The 18759-nt window shown below is 38.4% G+C and overlaps 1 protein-coding gene across 1 annotated transcript in view; it reads right to left on the bottom strand.

Annotated features, from left to right (window-relative positions):
- Window positions 1-18759, bottom strand: part of CIR1 (corepressor interacting with RBPJ, CIR1) — a 46870-nt gene that overhangs the window by 24110 nt on the left and 4001 nt on the right. Inside the window, exons 2-7 of the mRNA XM_002808014.4 lie at window positions 14730-14824; window positions 8624-8697; window positions 7748-7758; window positions 7595-7659; window positions 7154-7202; window positions 5880-5997 (exon numbers count right to left, since the gene is read on the bottom strand). Coding sequence (XP_002808060.4) covers window positions 5880-5997; window positions 7154-7202; window positions 7595-7659; window positions 7748-7758; window positions 8624-8697; window positions 14730-14824 — 412 coding nt within the window. The remainder of the gene's footprint in view (window positions 1-5879; window positions 5998-7153; window positions 7203-7594; window positions 7660-7747; window positions 7759-8623; window positions 8698-14729; window positions 14825-18759) is intronic.

Below are 18759 nucleotides of genomic sequence, written 5' to 3' on the forward strand. Positions count from 1 at the left end.
CATATAGTTTAAGCTGATGGTTCTCAACCTTGATGATGCCTAAGAAATAGATCAGTAATTTTCATCATTCTATGTGGCATCACAGATGGTGAAAGTAACTGATTTTTTAAATCATAATTTTATCATAGAGTTCAGATATTCTAAGACACAAGATTTAAGAAATTAAAATACCCAATGTATTTACAAGTATTTGTTCTCATACCATGTCAGTTTGAATGGAAAAACTGGAAATGGAAATTTCCCTAACATCTTATTCTATAAAGACTGAGGCAAAGAATTAATTCAGTCTGCTAGTTATTTCTCATCATGAACATAGCCTTTACAACACACCAGTCTCTTTTTTTAGCTGTTCCAATTATTCTGAAAATAAGTTTAATATGGGAGTACAAAGGAAAACATTAGCCTTCTGAAGAAAATCATGTGGCAGTCAATGTTTGAAAAGCCTAAATTTTAAGTTTCTTTTTAATCACACATTTTAATATAAAAATAAAATTACCTGTAATTTCACCTAATTAACATACTATTTTCATGTTTGTTTCCTTCCAGTCCTAATTTACATGCCCACAGATTTATATTAGAATCATAGCATAGATTCAATTGTATTACTTAGTTTACTTAAGATATCAACAGTTTACTTTGCCATTCCCCTAGTGCTGGATATTTAGACTGTTTACAATGGTGAAAAATTAGAAATGATGTTGAAAATGTCTTCACTCACCTTAAAAAAAAAAAAACAAAAAACTCTTTCAACGCATTATCATCTTTCCTTTTCCTTAATACTATCCCCCTGTGTGTATGTGTGTATGTGTGTGTGTGTTTCTTCTTACATGCAAAACACACACACACACACACACACACACACACACACACACACACAGTCTTCCATGGCATTAATTTTGCTTACAGGAGTTTCACCAAACTTTCAGATCATGAACATCATCTTGGAGACTAAGATGCTCAGACTTCTCCCTCCCCTCAGGACTCTTCTTCAACAGCCCTTCTGCAACAGGGGCTTGGGAACCAACATTTACACAAAATACTTAAGTGAACCTTTCCATTAGGTAAGTTTGAGTAAACACTGGCTACAGTGGCCAAACCCTTTCGGCCAGCTTTTTGAGAGCCATTTAAGTCTGTTGCTATCATTTAAAGTCATCCAAGTTAAAATCTTCTGTGCTTATGTTTTTCTTCTAATCTTTCTTCTTTGGTCAACCTTTCTTTCTACCTAAGTTTTAATTCTTCAAAGCTCATTTTAGTCCCACCTCCTCTATTAGCTACGTAATTTAACATTCAGTTACTCTCTATTAAATAGAGCCTTACATAATACCATACTTTGTTTTCCTGACTAGGTTGTAAACTGGGATTACTCTATGTTAATTTGATGTGTCTGATTAGGCTGTAAATCAGGGGTTGAGCCTGTGTCTTCTATGAGAGCTTGAGTTCAAAAAATAAAACTTACTGGCTGATGTGTAAGATGTCAAATACAGAGTTGGCAAATATAATTATATCACAAAGTAAGCAAAAAACTTCAGTTCTAAGAATTAAGCAAATGCAGGCAGAGAGATGTTAAGCAGCTTGCCTAAAGTTACACAGATACTAAGTAGCAAACACTTAGCTATGTACGGAGCTACATAGATGCCTGGCTGTAAACCTGGCTGCAAATGAGGCATCTGTGTAGCTCCACAGCTCCTCAGTCTGTGTGCTTAACCACTAAGTACATGGCTTCTCAGAACTGATGGTTTTCTCTATATGAAAGGTTATTCCTTTTGCCTAAGATACTCAATGCTCTTTTCCCATGTCTTGCATGCCATGCCAGCATCCTTCCTGTCATTTAGGTCTCAGCTTAACGTTGCTTCCTTAGAGGAGCCCTTCCTGACCACTTAATCTAAAGTAATTCCCCATTTAGTTCTTATCACAGTATCCAATTAAACATTCATCACAGAACTTATAAATACCTGATATTTTCTTATTTATTAGTTTACTGTGTGTCATTCCCAATATAATGAAAGGTTTTGGTATTGTGTTCCTAGAGCCTAGAACAAGGTCTGGCACAGAAACAGTGCTCCATAAATGATGATTGAATAAACATGTTTATTTTACCAACCACTGATGAACATTTAGGGTTGCTGCCAATCTTTCACTACTATAAATCTTTGAAAATCTACCTTATCACATTTTTATTATAAATTACTGGAAGGCAAATTTCTAGGTAAAAAGCTATGCATGTTTTTCAGGCTTTCGATACATATCAGCAAATATATAACCTTTCCAGAAAGGTTGCTCTAATTTATCAAGAGAGGGTTAAAATGTTCATTTTGGTTGGGTGTGATGTCTCATACCTGTAATCCCAGCACTTTGGGAGGCTGAGGTGGGATGATCATTTGAGCTCAGGAGTTCGAGACCAGCCTGGGCAACATGATGAAACCCCATCTCTACAAAAAAAACAAAAATTAGCTGGGCATGGTGGCTTACGTCTGTAGTCCCAGCTACTCAGGAGGCTGAGGTGAGGGGATTGTTTGAGCCTGGGAAGCAGAGGTTGCAGTGAGTTGAGACTCGTATCACTGCCCTCCAGTCTGGGCAACAGGATGACACCCTGTCCCAAAGAAAAACAAAACACAAAATAAAATGTTCATTTTGCCACACTTGTGAAAATACTGGATGCATACCTTTTAAAATCTTTACCAAGGTTTGACAGGCGAAAAGGTAACATATTGTTTTAGTTTTCATTTCTTTGGTTATTAATGTTGTTGAAAATATTTTCATATGTTTAATGGTCATCTGAATTCCTCCTTTTGTAAACTATGTCCTTTGCTCCTTCATGTTTGTGTGTTCATCTTTTTCATATTGACTTGAAAGAACATTTTTGTTTTTGAGACAGAGTCTCGCTTTGTCACCTGGGCTGGAGCACAGTGGTGCAAACCTGGCTCACTGTAGCTTCAACCTTCTGGGCTCAAATGATCCTCCTGCCTTGGCCTCTCGAGTAGCTGGGACTACAGGTGCAGACCACCAAGCCCAGCTAAATTTTTTTGAATTTTTTGTAGAGATGGGTTTCATCATGTTGCCCAGGCTGGTCTCAAACTCCTGAGCTCAAGCGATCCTCCTGCCTTGGCCTTTCAACATGCTGGGATTACAGGCCTGAGCCACCATGCCCAGCCCTGAAAGAACATTTTCTATATTAGGGGTATCAGCCTCATGCAGAGAAACCATACTGTTTCCACAAAGGTAATGCTTCTCATCTTCTCCCACCCCGGTGCTCAATTCATTTAGATAGAGAAAGACTTCTTAAGCCTGGTTACATAAATGTTAAAAACTTGATAGGAACCAAATACTTGAGCATTTTTTCTACTTCATTAATTTGATCCTGAAAAAGTTCATTTTACTAAGGAATAGTAGCACAGTAAAACCCCACCATAAGAGGGTTCCAAAAATGTTAATTGTATAGATTGAGTGACTGAGTTATTATAAGGTTAATGAATAGAAATGGAGGGCTGGAGGGCCGGGCGCGGTGACTCGCGCCTGTAATCCTAGCACTTTGGGAGGCCGAAGCAGGCAGATCATGAGGTCAGGAGTTTGAGACCGTCCTGGGTAACACAGTGAAACCCTGTCTCTACTAAAAATACAAAAAATTAGCCGGGCGTGGTGGTGGACACCTGTAGTCCCAGCTACTCGGGAGGCTGAGGCAGGAGAATGGCATGAACCCGGGAGGAGGAGCTTGCAGTGAGCCGAGATCGCACCACTGTACTCCAGCCTGGGTGGCAAAGCGAGACTCTGTCTCAGAAAAAAAAAAAAAAAAGAAAGAAATGGAGGGCTGGAGAAGAGCCAATAACCAGCTTTGTTATATCTGAATTCACATAATTGTGGGCATGTTTTTTTGAGGTTTTCGTGTTTTCAACACTCTTAAAAACAGGTTAACTATTCAGTTAGCACAAGTTCTGATTGTTAGCAGACTTTCTAATATAGACTCAAGAGAAATCACGTCTATTGATTATTAAAAGAAAGCACTAAGTCTGGAGTCTATGCCGCTAAGGATCAGAGTTAGACAAGGCTGAGGCATAAAGACAACTACTACTTCTGCCTGTCTCAAGTCAACCATGAGTCATGCAGTTGCAGGGGCACTATAAGGTTTGAGTGAAAGAAAAGATAAGATGCAACCCCTTCCAGAAAACAGGTTGTACTTCGATGTAACAACAAATCCCTGTGACTAAAAAAGAAGTGGTCAGAAATATTTGAGCCAACGGGTATATAACATACACTTCATTTCCTTTGGGGCTTTATTTCCTTTCTCCCTTCTTCTACTAGTTAGCTGGGGGCAAGGGAGGAGGCGGCATTAGGTAGGTAAGTTTTTAAGGGTACCTGTACTGTGGTATCAGTGGGATGTTCTTTTGTCAGAGATTGCCAGACCTAAGTCCCTATCAGTATTGTCTCACCTAATTAATACTGAGCGAATAATTTCCTTTTACTTAAACTGCGCAGTTTCCTTCTACTTAAAGGTGGTTACTGGCCAGGCATGGTGGCTCATGTCTGTAATCCCAGTACTTTGGGAGGCTGAGGCAGGAGTTGGAGACCAGCCTAGGCAACATGGCAAAACCCTATCTCTATTAAAAAATACAAAAAGTAGCCAGGCATGGTGGTGTGTGTTGGCAGTCTCAGCTAGCTACTCGGGGGGCTGAGGTGGGAAGAGAGCTTGAGCTCGGGAGCTGAAGGTTGCAGTGAGCTGAGATTGTGCCACTGCACTCCAGTCTGGGCAACAGAGCCAGACTTGGTCTCAAAAAACAAACAAACAAAAAAACCAAGCTTATCATTCATCAAACTCCTAAACTCCTAATAGGAAAACTGGCACTTTGAATCCTATAGCCTGAATCAGCTTGCTGAAGAATCTCTAGCTATCGAATAGAGGCTGAAGATCGTGTGTTGATTGAGGGTAAACCCTGGGGTCAGACTGAGGCAGCAGTGAAAGCCAAAGGGAGTCTAAGGAGGTGCATCACAGGCCTTGGTGGCCTGAGAGGACAGGGCTTCTGGGGTTCATGCCCAGAGCATCTGCTTCAATAGAGCAGCCCCGCTTTTATATGTTCTGTATACTGAGGTCTCATGTAAGATTTCTTAAAAGAAAAAAAAAGGGTTCTCTAGCTGGCTTTAAAAATGCAGAAAATCTCCAAGTTATACTATCATCCTTATTTTAAAATAAGGAGCTGAAGTTCATAAAAGTGAAAGACTTGCTTAAGGTTACAGGATTAAACAGATTATCTCTATTATAATCTATTACAAGCTGGAGTTGGATTATTGTGCCTGTTTCAGTAATATACTAACAAAGCACTGATAAATTTAAGTTAAAACTTCTCAGTTTAGTATCTCTTTAGAAAAAGAACCAAAATGATCTAAACCAAATCAGACCCATTTTTCTGAAACAGACGGTAATATGCAGGAGAGTAAGTAACTTTAAGTAAAAAACAATTTTAACATACTCAGCTTTGTTTTTACCTCTGTACTAAAAAGAGATGGCTTCTGAGGCTTTCAGTACAGTCTATTTTTATAATTCAGGAGAATATGAATATGAGAAATAACCATTTTTTCCTTCCATTTTTAGGCTACTAGTCTGATAAACTATGTTTAATGTATTTTACTTTAAGACTTAGTTCATAGGGCCTTGGGCTGGAAAATTTTAACTTAATCCTATTACACAGCATTTCAATTCAACATATATGATCAGATTTTCCCATTAATCATATTTTGGGAATGGTCTTAGTCAAAAACAAACAAACAAACAAAAATAAAAACCACACACACAAACCCAAATAAAACAATACCCAGAAAGAGCAAAGAAAAATGTTGTTTTATCTTTCCTTGTTTGTCCTCTCCCGAAACAAATCATGTCTAGTGCCTACCTGAGCCATCAGTAGGAACCGAACTTGCATTGATTCCAGAAAGACCAAACAAAGGACATTCTCGATCTGTGTTGACATGACCCCATTTGTGACATTTAATGCACCTCACATTTCGAACCTGAGAAATAATGAATGTGATTTTGGTTACTGAAAAAGTAAGAATCTAACCAATGTTCAAATTCCTATTCCTTGATAGAATTTAAGCTAAATTACATTTTTAAAAGATCTCCAGGGAAAAAGACTCCAAACTATGTTTGGTAATTGAATACAAAGACTAAAATATTTCACTATAAATTTTGCCTAGAAACTAAGCTGAATCTCATTTCTTTTTAGCTTTCACTTGGTGGCAATATAATGTCATCCAAAAAGAAATGGTAAAATACCAAAAAGAATTATGTCATTATGTGAAGAAATTAAGCTTAAATTCTCTCATTTTAATAAGTTAACCTTTAAAGTTTCAAATTTCGAAACCCGGAGCTAGTAAACATTTTCTGTAAAGGTCCAAATGTAGTAAATATTATTATAGGCTTTTTGGGACAGATGTTGTCTATTCTAACTACTCAACTCTGCTTCTGTAGTGGGAAAGCAGCCATAGCCAATAAGTAAATGAATAGGCAAAGCAGTGTTTCAATAAAACTTTCTTTACAACAAGGATTTGCCCTCTGATGATAGTCTGTCCTGATTCTAAACCAATAATAGATTTAAATCTTTTCTTGACATTGAGCTGATTCTCCAAATTTTTTGAAAACTACAGAAACCAATATCATTATAGCTCTCACTATAAAAGTTTGATTCCTGTCTTTTTTTTTTTTTTTTTGAGATGGAGTCTCACTCTATTGCCCAGGCTGGAGTGCAGTGGCGCAGTCACGGCTCACTGCAACCTCCACCTCCCGGGTTCCAGTGATTCTCCTGCCTCAGACTCCCGAGTAGCTGGGATTACAGGCACCCGCCACCATGCCAGGCTAATTTTTTGTACTTTTAGTACAGACAGGGTTTCACTATGTCAGCCTGGCTGGTCTCGAACTCCTGATCTCATGATCCGCCCACCTCGGCCTCCCAAAGCGCTGAAATTACAGGCACGAACCACCGTACCCAGCCTGATTCCTGTCTTTTATCAGCCTATTACATTTTATGTTTTCTCCTCTATTCCTTATATTATCTCATACAAATCAAAACCATAGTGCCCCTTTTCAGCTTAAACACCTTTCAGACAATATAAAAATATATTTATTAAATAAAAATTATTCTTACAGAGTAAAATATGTGTTACTTGCCTGAATACCAAAGGGCTGATCTCTGATGTTCATGTCATCTTTCGCATATCTATTAGAGGAAATGTACGAACACATTAAGAATAATTTAAAAATTAAACAGCAGTTAATCAGAAAAATAGTTTTACACTTCTAAGAACATTATGAAATATATTACTTCAGTAAGAATATAGAACTATAAAATCTATCAAGTATTTCCAAACACCATTTAGTTATTATGTGTCTAGTCTGATAATCTGTGATTTAAAAAAAATGAAAAAGTATATAAAACAAAAGACTATGATCAAGCAGATTAGTTGAATAAGACAGCTAATTAAAATCATTAAAAATAACTTTTCACATCAGTTTCCTCCTCTAATGACTGAAAAAGCAACATAAAATGGGATATCAGTAAATGTAAACTTAATGATACATATCTTGTCTTAAAAGTAAACCAGTCCTTACTTTTCTCGTGGGGCTCCTTTCTGCCATTCAAATTTGTATTCGGTCTCTCCTTCTGTTTCTTCTTTCTAAAAACATTCATTGAAAATTCTTTTAATTTTTCCATATAACACAATCAATTGCAAGTAAATTCAGACATAGAAAATAGTCCTTTACCTCTTTGTTTTCTTGATTGCATATCAAAAATATGGAAGAAAAAAGGTAAGACAAGTTAAAAACATCAATATAAAAATCTACTGTATTCACTATATCATGTTATTTGTCACTTATAAGAATTCATTGGTTTGACTTTTTTTCTTCTTTCACAAGATAAAAATTCAGACCACTGCAGGATAAAATACAAAATTAAAATTAATAAGCATGTTAATTCAGTTATTAAACTTTTTACTGTTCATTGACAGTGAATATTATGTTTTTTATTTACAAATGCATTAAATAGTAAGAAGGACTAAAGATACATATACAAATTATGAAAGAATAAGTGTACTTTGGACATAAAGGATTTTTTCCTCCTCAAGGGCACATTATGAAATATTACCAGATTAGAAAGATATTTTTTAGTATTTATTCTGTTGTATGATTATAGTTTTTATTATCTTCACAGGATAATAGCAATTTTAAAAGATAGAGAGCAACTTTAAAAAAATATCTGTCATAGTACTTTTCAATCTTTAGCTGCAAACACATCCAAGACTTAAAAGAAAAGGAAGGAGGCCAAGCGAGGTGGTTCACACTTATAATCCTAGCACTTTGGGAGGCTGAGGTGGGTGGATCAGGAGGTCAGGAGTTCAAGACCAGCCTGGCCAACATGGTGAAACTCTGTCTCTACTAAAGACACAAAAATTAGCTGGGTGTGGTGGCATGCTCTTGTAATCCCAGCTACCCTGGAGACTGAGGCAGGAGAACTGCTTGAACCCAGGAGGTGGAGGTTGTAGTGTGCCGAGATGGCGCCCCTGCACTCCAGCCTGGATGACAGGGCAAGACTCCATCTCAAAAAAAAAAAAAGAAAAAGAAAAGGAAGGAGATAAGTACCTTTTTTAGCTCCTGGTGGGGCTTCATACATGAAATTAAGGCCATTCTTTACACGTTCATCTCCCATAAGCAATCTAAATGAAACAAGACAAAGTTAACGATCTTATGTAGGACAAAAAAAAAAAAAATTATAGAATAATCCACTCCCCATGAAAAAACCTAAGGGAATTAAGATGAAATATTTTTGTTAGAAACAGAGTTCCAAAACTTTACTCCACTAACTAGATTACATCCAAATGGAAATTAAACAGTGCTGCCTCTTTAGTAACTGGTTATAAGCTCTGAGACTTTCTTACTACCCGAGAGACCCTAGCCATCTTAACAAAAAAGAGGAAAAATAATATGGTTATTTTTCTTACAGGATTTTCTCAAACCCTGAAATGCTGTGGAAATTATGACAACTTTGAAATCCCATATGCCATCACAAATTTACAATTAAGTTAAATAATGCCAACACCTTTTCTTAATTGTAAGGGATCAAATGGTTTTGTTTTTTCCCAACAAAAAAAGAAAAGGCAAAGGGATCAGTTTTGGAAAAAATGAGTCTCTCAGGGATTTCTTTAGGAAGTCAAATCCAACCAGGGCTTGTAAGAGTCACAGTAAATGAGAAAATAAAATTCTTTCATGAGGCCAGTGAAAAAAGAATAATTTAAAGAAAGTCTATGGCTGGGCACAGTGGCTCACACTTGTAATCCCAGCACATTGGGAGGCCGAAGCAAGTGGATCACCTGAGGTCAGGAGTTTGAGACCAGCCTGGTCAACATGGAGAAACCCCATCTCTACCAAAAATACAAAAAATAGCCAGGTGTAGTGGTGTGTACCTGTAATCCCAGCTACTCAGGAGGCTGAGGCAGGAGAATCACTTGAACCTGGGAGGCAGAAGTTGCAGTGAGCCGAGATCGTGCCACTGCATTCCAGCCTGGGTGACAGAGCCGGGCTCTGTCTCAAAAACAACAACAGCAGCAAAAAAGTCTACACATGCCAATTAATATGATGGACTCAGTGTCTGGTGCATGACAAAAATCACATTATTTATAGTTTTGTTTTAACACTGAAAGTTCCCTGTTTGAGCTCTGTTTAAAAAAAGGTATGCTAGGTTTTTTAGAACAAAAAGCTCTGTAATGAATGGAATGACTGGTTGAGTCAAAGTTTTAATTCATAAGATCCAAGTAAAAATAATAAAGAAGGAGGCTAAAGAGTGAACATAATTTTTCCTTATATTTGGAAAAGACAACCACAAAGGATATATGACATGATTATAATTCCTCTCCTTATATCCACTGGATTCTATAAAGACCTATAAAAAAGAAGCAAAAGGCCACAAGGATCTACATCCAATAGATGTAGATACAGACAGAGTGATACTCAGCAATAAAAGGGATTGAAATACTGATATATACAATATCAAGGGTCAACTTCAAAAGCATTACGCTATGTGAAAGAAGCCAGTCACAAAAGACCACATGACATATGATCTAATTTATAGGACATGTCCATAATAGGCATATCTATAGAGACAGCAAGGAAATTAGTGGCTGCTCAGCACTGAGAGGTAGAAGGGGGACAAGGCAGGGGAATGAGAAGTGACTGCTAATAGATAGAAGATTTCTTTTTTGGATAATGTAAATGTTCTGAAATTAGATTACAGTGATGGCTCCAAAAGTCTAAATATACTTAAAAACAACAAACACTTTAAACAGGTGTATAAGTTATATCTTAAATTCACATCATTAAAAATATCAAAATTAGCCCGGCGCAGTGGCTCACGTCTGTAATGCCAGCACTTTGGGAGGCTGAGGCGGGTGGATCTTGAGGTCAGGAGTTCGAGACCAGCTTGGCCAACATAGTGAAACTATGTCTCTACTAAAAATACAAAAATTAGCTGGGCGTGGTGGCAGGTGCCTGTAGTCCCAGCCACTCGGGAGGCTGAAGCAGGAGAATCGCTTGAACCTGGGGGGCAGAGGTTGGAGTGAGCCAAGATCCCGCCACTGCACTCCGGGCTGGGTGATAGAGTGAGACTCCATCTCAAAATAAATAAATAAATAAATAAATAAATAAATAAATAAAATCAAAATCAAATACACTGAAAGCCAAGCTCAGCATCACTAGTTATTAGGGAAATGCAAATCAAAATCACAATGAGATATCACCTTGTACCTACTGGATGGCTATCTTCTGGAAAAAAAAAAGGAAAATAACAAATGCTAGAGAGGATATAGAGAAACTGAAACCCAAGTCCATTACTAGTAGGAAATGTAAAATGGTGCAGTCACTGTGACAACCAGTTTCGTGGTTCCTCAAAACGCTAAATATAAACCTACCATGTGATCCAGCAATTACACTCCTAGGTATATATCCAAAGGAACTAAAAACAAGGACTTGACCAGGTATTTCTATGCCAACATTTATAGCAGCATTATTCACAATAGCCAAAAGATGGAAGTAACCCAAGACTCAAACAGATGGATAAACAAAATGTGGTATGTACATACAAAGGAGAATTATTCAGCCATAAAAAGGAATACAGTGCTGATGCATATTACAATATATATGAACCTTGGGACACATTATGCTAAGTGAAACAAGCCAGACACAAAGGAACAAATATATGATTCCATTTATATGAGGTATTTAGAATAGGCAAATTCATAGACAAAGAAAGTAGAATGGTGGTTGCCCGGGGCTGTGGGCCAAGGGGAATAGGGAATTATTCTTTAATGGTTTAATGGTTACAAAGTTTCTGTTGGAGATAGTGAAAAAGTTTTGGAAATGATGATGGTTCACCACACTGAATTTAAGGGTACACTGAATTGCACACTGAATTGCACACTTAAAATGGTAAATTTTATAAAATACGTATTTTACAAAAAAACCCACAGACAAACCATTTCATTTATATGTGTATTTTTTAATTTATTTCTCTCTCTTTCTTTCCTTGTTTCTTTTTGTTTTTTAGAGACAAAGTCTCACTATGTTGCCCAGGCTGGTCTCAAACTCCTGGACTCAAGCAATCCTGCCCCAAAGTGTTGGGATTATAGGCATGAGCCATCGTGCCCAGCCCAATTCATTTATATTGAAACAAAAATAATAATAAAACCCAAACTAAAAGATTGTTTCCCACATTATGCAAAATTCAACAAGTATATAAAGTAAAAGGTATGGGTATAATATTGGTATTTTTGTTTTAACCTCAACTAAAAACTTACATAGTTTTTTTGACATCCCATAAATCTTTGTATTTACCTAGACAGAATAAATGTGATTTTCAGCTGGGCATGGTGGCTCATGCCTGTAATCCCAGCACTTTGGGAGGCCAAGACAGGAGGATTGCTTGAGTCCAGGAGTTCAAGATCAGACTGAGCAACACAGTGAGTGAGAGATCCTGTCTCTACAAAAAATAAAAAATTAGCCAGGTGTGGTGGTGTATGCCTGTAGTTCCAGCTACTCAGGAGGCTGAAGCAAGAGGATCGCTTGAACCCAGAAGTTGAGGCTGCAGTGAGATATAATTGCACCACCGCACTCCAGCCTGGGCAACAGAGCGAGACCTTCCTCTCAAAAAAATTTTTTTTCATCTTAAGAAAAAAGTATAAAGTGACTAAAGCGATTGATATAATAAACATTAAGAAATCTCTAGGACAGTAAAAACTTAAAAGAGAAACAACAGATTACTGAAGAATGAAATTGGCTATCAAAAACAGCACTTTTGAAAGATGAAGAAATATTGAGTACCTACTCCATGCATGGTAATAAGTGATATTATAGGGACCTACTGGCAAATGACCAATTACTCATAAATTTGCACTCAAATGACCAAACCTAGAAGTGATAACATCTTAGTGGCAATGAACACACTTAGTGCTCAGATCCTGGTTTCTAAATATCATTCACCAATGAAAGGAACCTGGGTGCCTTGGAAAACTGGTTGATTCCAGTGTTGCATCAGGGAAAATAAAAGAAGTCTGACCATCTCATGGGACCAGAAGCAGCATTAAAAAAAAACAAAACAAAACAGGGTTGGTGCATGTTAAATGGATATAAGAGCCAACCTAACGAAGCTCTCAATGGCCCAAACTGAAACTACTGGAGCAAGAAAATAAGTAACAATAGTATTATATTATAATCCAAAGAATTAAATAAACAGCCATGAGTCCATATTGATAGAAAATAAACAACTAGATAAGGGAAATTCTTCCTTACAGAGGAACTCAAATTAATAAATGTAGAAGGAATGATAGAAATAGAAAATAACCATTAGAACATCACAGAAATAAATAATTGATGCAGGCAAGATCTACTGATGAATACCAAAATTAGGCAAAAGTCCAAGGAGAAACAGGGTATTTGCAGGGCTTCAAATATTAATTAAAAGGGAAAATAGTAACTTTTTTTAAAGATAAAGAATAAACATGAATACTGTGATCTGTTTCAAACCTAGTTTTCCACCTCCAGTCTGTTTTTATCCCTCTAACTCAACAATTGTTTCCTGAACACCCTCTCCATTTTCCAATATGTTTCTACTACTAATAATATAAAAATTAGGTTTTTATATTTGTTTATTTGTTTGTTATATATTTGTTTGTTTATTTGAGACAGAGTTTCGCTCTTGTTGCCCAGGCTGGAGTGCAATGGCGTGATCTTGGCTCACCGCAACTTCTGCCTCCCAGGTTCAAGCGATTCTCCTGCCTCAGCCTCCCGAGTAGCTGGGATTACAGGCATGCGCTACCACGCTTGGCTAATTTTGTATTTCTTAGTAGAAATGGGGTTTCTCCATGATGGTCAGGCTCGTATCGAACTCCCGAACTCAGGTCATCTGCCCGTCTTGACCTCCCAAAGTGCTGGGATTACAGGCATGAGCCACTGCGCCCAACCAAATTAGGGTTTTTAAACAGTGATGCTATTGACATTTTGGACTAGATAGTTCTTTGTTGTGTGGAGCTGTCCTGTGCTTTGTAAGCTGTTTTGCGGCATCCATAGTCTTCACCCACTAGATGTTGATAGCAGCCCAGTCCACAGTTGTGACAATCAAACATTATCAAAACAATGTCTCCAAACATTGCCACATGTTCCCTGGGCAGGGTTGGGGGGGTGAGGGGTGTGTGCAAAAAATGATGCTCAGTTGAGAACCACCTATCTAAATCCTTATCATTCTTCAGATTTCAGCTTAAATGTCACCTCGTCCATAAAGTCTTCCATTATCCTAAATGGAATTATTCTTTCCTATACTAACATGCTGTATTTTCAAAAGCAGTGTATGCTTTTAATATATCAGTTATTATATTTGGCCTTGAACTATATGTATGTATCTCTTACTAGGGTTTCTTAAGGGTAGAGAGAAACTACACTTCACACACTTTTATAGGTACCTATAATACCACTTATTGCCATGCATGGAATAGGTACTCAATAAAAGTTAATAAGATTAAACAAAATTAGCGAGAAAGCTATTTAACTTTTATTTCTTTAACTTTACTCTCAATATATTATATTTTAAAAAGTATTAATAGTTTAGTATTACTTTGCTAAATTCCATATTTTGATTGAAAACTGAACTTCATGGACAATTTACCAAAACACCACTATTCAGTTGCTTGATTAACCAAGAGAAACAAGTTTCAGTGTTAAATCTGCATATATAACACAATAGCTAAAGGCAGGTACCATGTTGGAAGACACCAATTAAGAACCCTAGCCACGATACAGCTTTTAACAGAACAATGACAGGCATGTCAAATAAAGTCACTTTACTTTTCCTCTTGAAAGTGTCCTGCATATCTTTTCATTTGAGTGTGTTAAAGAAATAAGTTTGTAAGAGGTCTCAGCAGTTCAAGTGTAGACATGATTGTTCTTCTAAGCTTTGCCTAATTTGAGACTTGCTCAAAGACTATATATGAGTCACATGAATCTATATTTTACATGAATTATGGGTAAAGCCGGAAAAAGTGGCCATCTACAGGTATGAGAGTAAAAGAGATAGCCCTCAGGGAAAGAAAAGAATCCTATAGTTGGGTATTTGATCCCAAAAAGCTGACTTAATATATCATTCAGTAGGAAATTATTCCCATGAAATTGATAATTCTAGATATACTGGCATAACAGAATTTCTTACCTATTATCATATGATTCTTGTTCTTTAAGATATTGCTGCATCAATTCTTCTTGTTTCTTCTTATCATATGATATTTTCTGTTCTGCCATCCATACCTAGATTAGTGAAGTAAAAATGCAAATTAAATTGTTGGATTTAAATTGTTAAACAAAGTTTGCTTTTCTTGTATAATAAAATATAAAATGCAATTGCTTAAAGCAGGAGTGCCCAATCTTTTGGCTTCCCTGGGCCACAGAAAACACACCAATACACAGTGGAAGAAGAATTGTCTTGGGCCACACAAAATACACTAACGATAGCCAATGAGCTAAAAAAAAAAAAAGAGGGCAAAAAAATCTCATAATGTTTTAAGAAAGTTTACAAATTTGTGTTGGGCGGCATTCAAAGCTGTCCTGGGCCACATGCCACCCACAGGCCAAGAGCTGGATAAGCTTGGCTGAAAGTTTATAACATAATCCAATTGGGCTGTAATCACATCATTACAAATTAACACCTGAAAAACTGGAAGTGCCTTGATACGAGTTCTTTTTATTTTTGAGACGGAGTCTGGCTATCACCCAGGCTGGAGTGCAATGGCACAATCTCGGCTAACTGCAACCTCCGCTTCCCAGGTTCAAGTGATTTTCCTGTCTCAGCCTCAGAGGTAGCTGGGATTACAGGAGCCCACCACCACACCAAACTAATTTTTTTGTATTTTTAGTAGAGAAGGGGTTTCGCTATGTTGGCCAGGCTGGTCTTGAACTCCTGACGTCAGGCAATCTGCCCGCCTCAGCCTCCCCAAGTGCTGGGATTACAGGCGAAAGTCACAGTGGACTGGGCAAGTTTTGGTTTTTAAAAGCTGTATTTATAGTTTAAATTACGTAACTATATTCATAGGTAGTTAATGTTACACATTTCTTACATATCCTTCCGAGATGTTCTAATATATGTATATGCAAAAGAACATATACAACATTCTTCTTATATAAATGGTAACATACTTTACGCGAACACACACACGCACACAAAATATGTATGAAATAAAATTATATACCATGGAGATCTGGTATTGTTTGGCTGTGTCACCACCCAAATCTCATCTTGAATCGTAGTTCCCATAATCCCCATGTGTCATGGGAGGGACTCGGTGGGATGTAATTGAATAATGGGGGCGGTTACACTCCATGTTGTTCTCATGATAGTAAGTGAGTTCTCACGAGGTCTGATGGTTTTATAAGGGGTTTTTCCCCTTGCTTAGCACTTCTCCTCACTGCTACCATGTGAAGACGGACATGTTTGCTTCCCCTTCTGCCATGAATGTAAGTTTCCTGAGGCCTCCCCAGCCCTGAAGAACCATGAGTCAATTAAACCTCTTTCCTTTATAAATTACTCAGTCTTGGTTATTTCTTCACAGCAGCGGTAAGAATAGACTAATACAGTAAATTGGTATAGTAGAGTGGAGTGCTGCTAAAAGGATACCTGAAAATATGGAAGCGACTTTAGAATTGGGTAACAGACAGAGGTTGGAACAGGAAAATGTGGGAAACTTTGGAATTTCCTAGAGAATTGGAGGGCTCAGAAAACAGGAAGATGTGGGAAAGTATGGAACTTCCTAGGGACTTGTTGAATGGCTTTAACCAAAATGCTGATAGTGATACGGACAATGAAGTCCAGGATGAGGTGGTCTCAGATGGAGATGGGAAACCTTTTCAGAAGTGGAGTAAAAGTCACTCTTGCTATGCAAAGAAACTGGTGGCATTTTGCCCCTGCCCCACAGATCTGTGGAACTTTGAACTTGAGAGAGATGATTTATGGCATCCAGTAGAAGAAACTTCTAAGCAGTAAGGCATTCAAGAGAAAGCACAGCATAAAATTCTGGAAATTCTGCAGCCTGACAACACAACAGAAAAGAAAACCCTATTTTCTGGGGAGAAATTCAAGCCGACTGCAGAAATTTGCATAAATAATGAGAAGCTGAATGTTAATCACCAAGACAAGGGAAAATGTCTCCAGGGTATGTCAGAGACCTTCACGGCAGCCCCTCCCATCACAGGCCTGGAGGCCTAGGAGAAAGAAAAAAGTGGTTTCCTGGGCTGAGTCCAGCCTCCCACCTGCTGTGTACAGCCTTTGGACTTGTGCCCTGCATTCCAGCCACTCCAGCTATGGCCATTGCTTCAGAGAATGCAAGCCCCAAACCTTGGCAGCTTCCATGTGATGTTGGACCTGCAGGTGCGCAGAAGGCAAGAATTGAGGTTTGGTAACCTCTGCCTAGATTTCAGAAGATGTATGGAAACACCTGGATGTCTAGGCAGATGTTTGCTGCAGGGGTGGAACCCTCATGGAGAACCTCTACTAGGGCAGTGGGGAAGGGAAATGTGGGGTCGAAGCCCTCACACAGAGTCCCTAGTGAGGTACTATCTAGTGGAGCTGTGAGAAGAGGGCCACTGTCCTCCAGACCCCAGTATAGTAGATCCACCAACTTGCACCATGTACCTGGAAAAGCCACAGACACTCAACACCAGCCCATGAAAGCATCCAGGAGCAGGGCTATACCCTGCAAAGCCACAGGGGCAGAGCTGCCCAAGGCTGTGGGAGCCTAGCTATTGCATCAGCGCACCCTGGATATGAGACATGAAGTCAAAGGAGATACTTTTGGAACTTTAAGGTTTAATGACTGCCCTATTGGATTTTGGACTGGCATGGGGCCTGTAGCACCTTTGTTTTGTCCAAATTGTCCCATTGGGAATGAGTGTATTTACCCAATGCCTGTATTCCTGTTGTATCCAGGAAGTCACTAACTTGCTTTTGATTTTACAGGCTCACAGGTGGAAGAGACTTGCCTTGTCTTACATGAGACTTTGGACTTAGACTTTTGAGTTAATGCTGGAATGAGTTAAGATTTTGGTGGACTGTTGGAAGGGCATGATTGTGTTTTGAAATGTGAGGATATGAGATCTGGAAGGGGCTGGGGTGGAATGATACGGTTTGGCTGTGTCCCCACCCAAATCTCATCTTGAATTGTAGTTCCCATAGTCCCCGCGTATCATGGCAGGGACCCAATGAGAGGTACCTGAATCATAGGGGCAGTTACCTCCATGGTGTTTTTGTGATAGTGAGTGAGTTCTCACGAAATCTGATGGACAAAACCATCAGAAAAGGAGCTTTTCCTCTTTTGCTCAGCATTTTTCCTTGCTGACACCATGTGAAGAAAGATGTGTTTGCTTCCCCTTCTGCCATGATTTTAAGTTTCCTGAGGCATCCCTAGCCCTGCAGAACTGTGAGTCAATTAAACTTCTTTCCTTATAAATTACCCAGTCTCAGGTAATAGCAGCATGAGAACAGACTAATACTAATACAAGACTAACACAGATCAGTAAACAAATGCTTTCTTCTTTTGGGTGGTAAAGTTGCATATTTTTCTATTGTGGGATTATACCATAATTTATAATTTATTTAAGTAGCCTCCTACTGTATAAATGGGCACTTAAGAAATTTCCAATATTTTGCTATTAAAACTTTGCCGCAAGAACTCAATACACAGGTAATTTCACACACATTTGGCAGGGTTTTGAAAAGGATCAAGGCATTGCCAAGGAAAAAAACAGGGCAAGATATTACTGGCAGAGGGAACGACTCAGGCAAAGGCCCAAAGATGTAGAATAGAACTAAGTAGTTCAACATTACTAATGTATAAAATCTGAGGTTGGGCCGAGGTGGGCAGATCACCTTAAGTCAGGAGTTCGAGACCAGCCTGGCCAACATGGTGAAACCCCATCTCTAGTAAAAATACAAAAAGTAGCCAGGCATGGTGGTGTGTATTTGCAATCCCAGCTACTTGGGAAGCTGAGGCAGAAGAATCACCTGAGCCCGGGAGGTGGAGGCTTCAGTGAGCTGAGACTGCGTCACTGCACTCCAGCCTGGACAACAGAGTGAGCCTCCATCTCAAAATCAATCAACCAATCAAATAATCGATCAATCAATCTAAAGTGGGAGAATAGTAGGGGAGAGAAGGAGAAAAAAATGGAGTGAGATTACTTGGGCTCAATCCTGT

The sequence above is a fragment of the Macaca mulatta genome, chromosome 12 (genome assembly GCF_049350105.2).
Source record: "Macaca mulatta isolate MMU2019108-1 chromosome 12, T2T-MMU8v2.0, whole genome shotgun sequence".
NCBI classification, from domain to species: Eukaryota; Metazoa; Chordata; class Mammalia; order Primates; family Cercopithecidae; genus Macaca; species Macaca mulatta.